The sequence below is a fragment of the Epinephelus fuscoguttatus genome, linkage group LG5, assembly GCF_011397635.1.
Source record: "Epinephelus fuscoguttatus linkage group LG5, E.fuscoguttatus.final_Chr_v1".
Lineage (NCBI taxonomy): Eukaryota > Metazoa > Chordata > Actinopteri > Perciformes > Serranidae > Epinephelus > Epinephelus fuscoguttatus.
The window spans coordinates 18098809-18109477 of record NC_064756.1 but is presented as its reverse complement, the minus strand read 5'-3'; the positions used below and the strand labels follow the sequence as shown (position 1 = coordinate 18109477).

The 10669-nt window shown below is 43.5% G+C and overlaps 1 protein-coding gene across 1 annotated transcript in view; it reads left to right on the top strand.

Annotated features, from left to right (window-relative positions):
* The first annotated feature begins 1229 nt into the window (after positions 1-1229).
* gucy1a2 (guanylate cyclase 1, soluble, alpha 2) overlaps positions 1230-10669 on the top strand; it is a 58141-nt gene continuing 48701 nt past the window's right edge. The window contains exon 1 of the mRNA XM_049576179.1: positions 1230-2711. Within this exon, the coding sequence (XP_049432136.1) occupies positions 2400-2711 (312 nt within the window). The 5' untranslated portion in view covers positions 1230-2399. The remainder of the gene's footprint in view (positions 2712-10669) is intronic.

The following is a 10669-nucleotide window of genomic DNA, read 5'->3' as shown; positions in this document are numbered from 1 at the left end:
TCCTCCAAACAAGAACTGACAGACTCTTAGCTGGTTACAAAAAGTCTTTAGAAGCTGTGATACTTGGCAAAGGAGACGCTACCAGGTACTAGCCATGCCCAGACTTTAGCTTCAGGCCCTTTTCCTTTTTGTGATATTGAAACCGGAAAAGATTGATTATGCCTAATCATGTCCAAAGAAATGTTTCATCTTTATCATCATGCCTTTTGGAGATCAGCACATCTTCTGTTAACCTAATTATACACCGTAAATGAAATTTTGACCATGGGCAACACATTCTCACCCCGACCTTGTCACATATTGACGTTTTGGTCATGGACTTGGATGTGGATGTGATAGTTGGTGACATTCAGGGACACCATGTGTTCTGTTCTTTCAAGATACACTTCCATTTTCACAGGAAATTTAACGTTTACAGTCTCTTTCAAAATAAATACACTACGTCTGTGCAACACCAAGAACTGACCGTTTTTTTCCTTCAGCAACAAACATACATGGTTGGATTTAGGCAACAAACACATGGTTAGGTTTAGGCAACAAACACATGGTTAGGTTTAGGCAACAAAAGCACATGGTTAGGTTTAGGCAACAAAAACAGGATTAGGTTTGGGCAAAAAAAAGCACATAGTTAGGTTTAGGCAACAAAAGCACATGGTTAGGTTCAGGCAACAAACACGTGGTTAGGTTTAGGCAACAAAAACAGAGTTAGGTTTGGGCAAAATAAGCACGTGGTTGGGTTTAGGCAACAAATACATGGTTAGGTTTAAGCAACAAAAGCATGTGGTTAGGTTTAGGCAATAAAAGTAAGTGGTTAGGTTTAGGCAACAAACACGTGGTTAGGTTTAAGCAACAAAAGCATGTGGTTAGGTTTAGGCAATAAAAGTAAGTGGTTAGGTTTAGGCAACAAACACGTGGTGAGGTTTAAGCAACAAAAGCATGTGGTTAGGTTTAGGCAACAAACACATAGGTTTAGGCAACAATCACATTTTTAGGTTCAGGCAACAAACACTTGGTTGGGTTTCGGCAACAAACACAGATTTAGGTTTAGGCAACAAAAACAGGGTTAGGATTAGTAGTCAAGAAATGGAGGATGCACCCCATTTGTGCCCTTGAGGATATACTTTTAACTTCACCAATTATGATAATACAAGTTAGCCAACATATCAACTGTTAGCTCATCTCTCTCTCTCTCTCTCTCTCTCTCTCTCTCTCTCTCTCCATCCATCCATCCATCCATCCGATTGGCTCTGGTTTATTGTCCAACTAAAACGCAGCACAGCGCGCTGATGCGTACTTCACAGCGCGCGCTCCGCTCTGCTCAGAACATCGCCGGTGCGTGCTGCTGTTGGCTGCCCGCGCGCGCGCTCTCCCTTCTGTCTCTCCGTGTTTCTCCATCTCGCGCACCTCCACTTGCAGCCACCTCTTCGCCCCGCACTCCCAGCGACGACCCCAAAAAGAGACGAGACGAGACCAAAGCAAAGCGCAGCGGTGACGGAATATAAAGTGGAAGATGGAGGAATGATGAGAGGACGGTGTTCTGGGAGACAGACAGGAGAACCGCTGTCGCAGAGGACGAGGAGGAGGAGGAGGAGGAGAAGGGACGGAGGAGAGAGGGAAGCAGTCACATCTGCCGTGACTTTGGGGATTTCTCTCCGGCAAAGTGGGGAGAAAAGGGGGAGACGCCACATTCTTCGGATGCCAAAAATTCACCGTGCGTGAGAGGAATCATTAACATGTGTCGGAATTACCATTGTGGGCCAAAATGTCGATTGTGGCGACCTTTTGTCGTTTTTCTCTTCTGCAATTTCGTAAGTTAAGGTAACGTCTGCTTTGACATAGTTGCGCGCGAGCCCACTGTATGTCAGCATTGAATAATACTGTTGCCAGGGCTGTTTATTTTTATGTTTTATATTTGAAGCATCCTTTGGAAAGTGTTTGGCCTCCCAGGGTGATTTGTTTTGGGGGTAAAGGAGGACAGTTTTAGGAGGCGAGACCCCCACCTGCTCATCCCCCCTTACATAAATGTTTGCGTGCCGTTAGTGCTCTCGCTCTCGGTCGACCCCCCCTCTCCCTCTGAATAGGTTGCTGAGTCTCACACGCAGACAGACGCATCTCACAGGCCTGTACACACATAGACACAGAAGGACCTGGACATCATCTCACGCGCACCCAAACACACATATCTCATGTGCATACATAATTACACAGACAGACCTCACCCCCTTCTCCTCCTCACCCACCCAACCCTCTCACACCCCCCACTATCTGATGACTTCCCGGCGTAGAGGTGGACGTGGTACGGAACCGACTGTAGCATCATCACCATCCTCAACACCACCACTGTCATCACCAGCACCACCATCCTCCTCCTCCTCCTGCTCCTCTTCCTCACTACCACCATGTCCTCGTCGTCGCGCAAGATCTCCTCCGAGTCGTTCAGCAGCTCGGTGGGCTCGGACTGCGGGCTGGAGAGCCCAGGGGGAGACGGAGGGGACGGCGGGCTGGAGCCGGCGGAGGAGAGCCGAGGCTGCCCCTTCTCCTCCTTCCACTCCTCCCACAGAGCGGTGCTCTGGAACGGCCGCAGCCCCGCTGAGAGGTCGGCGTGCCCGGCGGGCGAGGAGCAGCAAGGACCCCACAAGAGGGTCACCAGGAGGAGACGGGTGAACCTGGACTCGCTGGGGGAGAGCCTCAGGCGGCTGACCTCACCCACGGTAGGCCTCCTGCTCAGTCTGAGGAGCTTTGCTATGCCTGCATGAAATATCATTAAGTATTCCTAAGTTGTAGAGCCATATTCATAAAGGCGTCTCCTACATAACTACTTTAATATTCAATACGGGTCCCATGGATCTGATGCTGCAACTAAATTCATAGCTTTACAAACAGTCTATAGAGCATCCTTCTAAATTTAATATATTAAATGTTGTTTGTCATTCTGCGTACTTTAAGAGCAAGACATTATTGACCAAATCAGAGTCTTCAGAAGACACTCAGAGAGAAACAGTCAATATGATGAGCAAACAGCCAGAGGCATTTATTCCATCCCACACAGCTGTCTCCAAAGTTTAGCAGAAACACGGCCTTTAAGACCAGGAAATCTCAACAAACTATCCCCCCATAGTCCAAAATCCCAGACAATGTCATTATGTGACATGTGCATTGCTGTCTATGAAAAAAGCTCCCTTTTCCATCCTTTACTTCTGATAGCCTGAATCATCTGGCAGATTATATAATAAATAAGTTGTGTGTGTGTGTGTGAGAGAGAGAGAGATGCCCATGCTCTGTCTGTGTGTGATGCTCGGAGTGTGACGAGTAAGCCTGCATCTGTGCGTCTCAGTTGTATTACAGGCTGTAATGTAATAAAGCAGCTATTAGAACTGAGCGCAATTGTGATGGATGGCGTGTGATTAGGGCGTTTGGTATAGCATAGTCCTTTGTGATGGTGCATCAGTTTGGCTTTTGATGACATCTACAGTAATGTGGCCCCAGTTATGGAGTCAGGCAACAACAACATATACTGTAAAAACTGCAAAATGTAGATCTGCACCAGGAAATGTTGCACTTTGGTGGTTTTAATCAGAAAACACAACTTAAAAAGGTGATGTAATGTTAAGTGACTGACAGAGCCAACAAATGTTGTCAACATTGGTATTATGTCACTGCTGTATAGTACCAAAGATACCAAAGAGGTGACATAGGCTAATGATACGACCTAGTTTAACGTCTCTCTGGTCAGAGCAGAGATTTTCTGCCATATCCACAGAAGATTTTTTAGCAGGACAGGTGAAAAAGGATAAAAACTTAAAACAATAACAAGCAAAATATCAATATCGAGCAAAAACAGTGACGTACCCGACGGACGCTACGCAGACACTTGCAGTGTTACACGGTTTTTGGCTGTATTTCAAACTGACAAACTCTGGTTAAGTGATTTTTGTCCTACATATGTTATTGACTCTTAATGGTTAGCATTTAAGCTAACATCTGCTTACTTGCACATCTCGGCTAACAAAAATAGAGCCGTTTTACCGCATTGTGAAAAACATCTTTCATCGGCTCAACTTTCTTCAACTTGAACATTGACAATGGGCTTGATTATATTGTTTTCTACTGTAATGTCCCAACTGGCCAAGTGCAACTCAAGCTGTTTTGAGCTGAACTTTGTCAGACGCCCCATTTCTATTTTATTCATGTTGCTTACGTTCATAGAACCACAATAAATGAGGAACAGCTAATTCACGAGGTCAAAATGAGAAGTTATCTACACGATATTTCCTTATTTTACTACAAAAACCTGAATAAGGTGGCTGCTGGCCAGAGGGAGATCGCCTGGGAGTTGAAGGCTAATACCAACCCACTCGCTGTTGGCGATTGTATCTCATCTCCAGTCGATACCACACTACAAAACCATGTTTTCTGTTTAAAAAGTACAAACGTAGGAAGCGTGTAGGCCTACTCGCCCATCTTTTCAGCGGTTAAGTCTCCAGTCTAACGTCTCTGAGCACACATAGGTAAGTGGTTTGTTTACATGACATAACAGAGTTCCATATTTAACAGGTTCAGTGTGGACAGAAAGTGCCTGATGTAACGCAATACAGTGTGATTCTCAGAGGCACCAGCGGTACTAGCAAACAGTTCAACATTATAGTAAGCCATTTGATTCAGTGTTGATGTAAAAGTTAATGTATCTCTGTTTCGATTTCACAATGGTTTTTCCGTTAAGGAGGTATTCAGGGTTAAAGAGAAGAATGTTTCAAGGTATTGCTTGCTTGGCTGACAGGTGTTCCAGCCATGTTTTTTGCCCTTAGCTTATCTCACTTAAATTTGTTTTACTGGCTCCAGTAACACCCAAAATGGCACTTCATATGTCCATGTACTTCTGTAGTGTTGTTCAAAGAAAAGCAACAGCTACAGCTGCGGTCCATGAGATGAAACAAACACGAAACATGTCTTTGTAGTCCTCACTGTAACATGTATAGAGGTAGAGATGAGTTAATGATTGAATAGATGGATTAGTAATAGCTAGAAAGACATATAAACAGCGTTTGTGCTCAACTCATTGCTTCTAATCCAAGAGTTTTTAGCTCACAGGTCTATTTTTGTCGGTCTGTCATAAAATAAGAACACTGCTTCGAGGCTGTGGGAATAGGGCTCTCCAAATTGCAATTGCTCAGACCCTGTGGTCCAATTCCTGTGAGAAATACTGTAGACGTTGTGGAAAGAAGTCAATATAGGAGCAGCGATTGTCAGCCTTTTTTGCTGCCCAGGCACAACCTCGCAAAAAATAACGAAATTCAGCAGCACAGCTAAAAATCTGAAGTTGTTGTACAGTAGAGAGGACCACTGAGAGGCAACTTCAGCTCTCAGCTGTAGCTCTTACTGGCCCTGATCTTTAATAGATCTGTGAAAAAATAGGGCAGAGGGATCACCTGAAGACAGGTTTGTATAACACTCGATGACAATCGTATCTAGCATTGCGGAGCTGTGTGTGTGTCTGTGTGCAAGTATGTTTTTGTTGCCTTTAAGTGCAGTTACAGGCATCAGCTGGGCGGCAATGGAGCCTTTTAAATTTAAATATGTAAGGGTCATTATGGTGTTGTGCTTTGATCCCAGGGACAAGGATTTTTTCCCAGTGTTTGATGTACGTGTGTGTTAGGTTGGACTGTGATAGAGCAGCTTAAACTCCCTCTGCCAAACAGCCATACAGTGCATTTCTCCTCAAGTGTTTGTTTGTCCACTTTTGAAATACATTTCTAGTGATGGTGCCATAAAAAATCTAGCTAAGTAAGTAGGACCATACACTAGCAAATTAGCTAATAAACATAAATATATTCACTCTCTCACTCACAACACAACACGGTTTATTATCTTTTTTGTTCTCTCACACATAGACACACACACACCGCTCACACACACAGTGGCTGCGTGCAGGGGCAGTGTCTGTTGTTGACTGCAATGGACCGTGACAGAGAGAACAGAGCATGCTCTCTGTGGTTGTCTTCACCCCGACCACACTGACCCAGAAGCAGCAATGCACACACACTCACACACTAACATGTGTGCAAACATTCATTTTCTGTCTCCCTCCTGCTCCCCCCTCTTAGTTTCGTGTATACACATGGAAGGTGGCCATTAGCTTAGTGACCCATGACGCCGATCAAAAGGCCACGAGTGTTGGACACAAATATGAAAAGTGTGAGAAGAGTGTGTGAGTGTGTGTGTCTGTTATTCAATCCACATCTAAAATTTGTGGTCACAGCTTCCCCATAAGGGACCAGATTTATTAAGAAGTATATCTACCTTGCTTAAGTAAATATGCACTTCGGTTATTGTGCTGTATACCCAGTGATGGCAGTGTCAGCAGCTGGAATCGGGCCAGCTGATTTGGCCCGATTCTGAGGCATCATTCAGGCCGAGTTGGGCAACCGGATGCAGCCTGGCTAATTTCATCCCACATGCCGAGTTTGGGCCGATGCTGTGCCATGTCATTTCTGATAACAGCCCAGTGATGGCAGTGTCGGCAGCAGGAATCAGGCCAGCTGATTCGGCCCAATTCTGGGGCGTCATTCTCACTGAGTCTCAGCTGAGTCGGACAACCAGATGTAGCCCAGCTAATTTCATCTGGCATGCCGAGTTTGGGCCGGGTCATTTCTGATAACAGCCCAGTGATGGCAGTGTCCACAGCCGGAATCACGCCAGCTGATTTGGCCTGGTTCTGGGGTGACATTGATGCCGAGTCTCAGCTGAGTCAAGCAACTGGACCCAGCCCGGCTAAATTCATCCGTGAAAATTAACCTATTGAAGTTGGCTTTTTGCTGCGATCAGCCTGTCTCTATTGTTTGTATACAAATGAGGTTAAAATTGTGGGGAAAGGTACTGTCTTACACCCTTGGTAATTTCGTTCCCGCAGGTGAGAATATTTATTGATAATGCTATTGGCCATTTTCTATTCTCAAAAAAATCTTGTGAACACCATAATAGTACAGATTTTAGAACGTGACCTGAACAACACGTCAATAAATGATTGTAAAACATTTTGTTTGTCTCTAACTGCACAAAGCAGTGATAAACAATATAAAAATTCCTTCCTCACCGCAGTTTGATCTCTGTGCAGATAATAAAAAAATTTTTGTGATTCAACAAGTTTCAAAAGAACTTGCTGCCTATAAGTAAAATTGATTTGTTATAAAACTGTTAAGATGATTTATTTTTTTTAGCATTTTCAGTATTGTTGGACAGTTGTTAGTGAAGCTGGGACAAGTAATGAAGGGATTTTGAAAGTAGTATTAGCTACAGTAGAAATTGTTGCACGTGACTAATGGGTTGTGAGTAACTGCGGCTCATAGCTGTCAATGTACAGACGTAGAGCTTCCATGTTTTCTTTCTTTTTGATTTTAAAAATTGACACTCATCTTTCTTTTAAAGTGATACAGAGAGGCTGTATTCAAGATGTATTGTGCGCAGAACACAACACCAGATGTCAGTCTGTACTGGTGGAACAGGCAGCTGAGTTGAGAAAGATGGTGACTGCGAGAGATAGGGATAAGGTTACAGGACTATAAGACACCCAGCCAGCAATGGTAGATGGAGGCGTCAGGGAAAAACAGTGTGTAGAGCCTACGTATTTTCACATTCAACTTGGTGAGTTAAGGGTTTATTTGGACCAAATCAGAGTTGGTGATTGTTGAAACAATAGAAAGACTAACCAAGACTTTTATTTTGTTTCTGTCGAGTTTGACTCAAGTTTTACGATGAGAACTTGAATTCAAAAGGTGTACAGTTGTATTTTCTTGTTGAGTAGGGAAATAGGTGCATGAATATTTCCTTGCTTCAAATCTGAGTTTGTGAAATGTTGCAAACTCGACTACAGCTCCAAGCCCAGGAGGGCTACAGTGATTTCTATCACTAGCAGCTCAGTTTTGTTGTTGTTGTTGGTTTTTTACACAAATACTGTCATGTACTGTATACAGGTGAAATGTCAGAAAGGTATGGAGGTCTTATATTCACCCTGCCATGTCTAATGCTCTGGCTGCATTATGCCATGAACACTGTGATGCTTCATATCCTCAGAGACAGCCTCAAAAACGCAGATTGCAACAGCACTGTTTTCTTTGTACCTGCTTTATTACTCGCCTCCTTCCTGAAAGAGGGGCCTGATTTGGCTCACGCTGGGATTTATCTTGCAGGGTCTCATCTGGCGCATGAGTTTCTATTTTCTTTAGTAGTGGCGGCAGCTTTCCAACTGTGCTGAAGCACTAGTACCCACTGTTCTGTGACCGTAGACAACACCAGTTCAAGCTAATGGAAATTTGGAGGAGGAGGATGCAATAAAAGGAGGGAAGGAATCAGTCACACAGACAGACAGACAGACAGACAGACATACAGGAAAGGCAGGTTTATATACAGTAGAGAAGAGTGTGAGTGAATCTCAGTGGGAAAACACAGCAATGTAGAGCAACAGAGTAAGAGGAATGGAGCGAGTATGGTTGAGATTCTGCTCCCCTCCCAAGGTAAAGAAAGAGAGCAAACAAAAGAGACAGAGTGGTTTGGGTAAAGACCACAGAGGACTAGAGAAAGAGGCAGAGGAGAGCATGTTTTAAACAAGAGAAAGTTTTAGTTTAAACCCTCAATCTGAAATTTAGCCTCCTTTTAAGAGGACATTTTGGTTTTCTAATCTTCCCTTACATGCCATTTCTCCTGTCACACCATCGTTGCAGTAATAACATTTTAAATATATTTACAGAGTTACAGGAAAGCATTTAATTTGCTACCATAATTCTGTTTTGCTGCTATCAGATTGTCCTCTCAGTGCAGATGCTGTAGCAGATTTTCAACAATATATCTTAAGAACCAAGCGTTCTATAGCTGCAAGCCAAATCCTGCAATCTAAGCAGGTTTGTGTGTCTGACTGAGTGAGATTAATGTGAGATGGGGTATCGAGTTGTGTCTACAGTAAACATGCCAGCGATTGCAACAATGCAGCCTAATGATGATGTATGTGTACAGTATGTTTGCACATGCGTGGCTGATAACAGTTAGTGCTTGTTGTAGGAAATCTTTCGTGCACACACTGTAATGTGCATGCTCTGTGGTAAATGAGTAGCCAAATCAGGGACGCAGTAGGAGGAGATTGTCATGAGAGAACACCATTTCTGTTTCACACATGCACGCAAATGTGTAAGCGGGGAATAGAGAGGTGACAGGGAGATAAAGCGTGGTTTTTTTTTGCTTTCAAATAGCCTGTGAAAATATGGCCCAGTGGGTATTTTTTAGCTATCATGTCTGCACAGTGGCTTGTATAAAGTGCCCATCTTGCTCCTGTTGTTGCTAAGTTGACGTATGGCTCGGTGTAGCTAGAAGTGAGAATGTTTTTGTGTGAGCAGGCGTTGGTTCAAGTGGCTCTGACTGCTGCAGTATTCTCAGTTGAGGATATGGACCTAAGCACAGCATAACGAAAAATGAGTCAGCCCTGAGAGGAGTAGCTTCAAACATTTGCAATACTTTGCCCAATTGGTTAGATACAATCTTATTTGACCTGATAGTGAACTCTGTTTACCTTTTTAAACACCTGCTGACTGGAGCAGATGTAGATTTGTCCTCAGACTGCACACCCACTGCCTCTCTCATCTCTCAGTGCCTCATATTTTTGCTCTACAACCCCACAACTCCATCATCTCATTCTCTTGTCCCCTCTCTGTCTCACACACACACACGGACACACGCACACACACGCACGCACGCACGCACAAAATCACTGTATCTGTCCGGAGTGGGCGGAGGCCTTAAAATGACCTCTCCAGCTGGCACACTGTGTTCTAGTATTGTCACTACAGCCTTGCATTTGAGCCGTATCACGGATAATCACATTGGACCCGCCTCCTCAAGCTTAGGCTGTGAGCAACGCAAATACGCCAGCTTCACACACACAGACAATCGAGGAGTGCATTGTGGTCTTCTGGAAATTGTTGTTATTAATGCCAACTTTAATATCATTATTTTTTTGTTTTGCAGAACTTTGAAAGAAGGAAATATTAAATGGAAAACACACAAAAAGATCTGATTTGATGGGAACATTTTTATTTGTTCCTTGAATTCTGGGTTATTAGTAGAGCTACTATATATAATGCTCACAAATATGAAATGAAGTGATGACAGTAATTACTGCGGCTCCCAAATAAGTTCAAAAATAGCCGCCTACAGATGCCATAACGGGAGATATGACAAACTTGCTGCCTTTGGTTTAATTTTACTCACTGTTTGATGATCCAGGGTGCTTCAGTTGGTTTAAGAGTTGATTGATTTGCAGGATGTATGGAGAGTAGCAGGATGACGCTATCAACTGTTGCGTCAAAAAATAAACATTCTCCATAATCTCCAAATAAACAGGCCTTTCCAATTTCTAAGTTCAAATCAATGGGGTATTTTATCCCCTGCATCAAACAATAAAACTAAGATTAACCAAATACATAGTGATTGAAGATGGTAACCTTGTGGCTTCCTCCATGCTCCACACTCACTTTAGCACACCTCCCTTTAATTAAAAGTTCCCAAGATGCCAGGTAGAGTGGCACATTACAGTGACTCAAAAAATAATAGGAAACTAGGGCTTTCTAGAATTGGCTCTAACAGTAAAAGTAGCTTTAATAAATAGTTACTCAGACTCACGCAACAT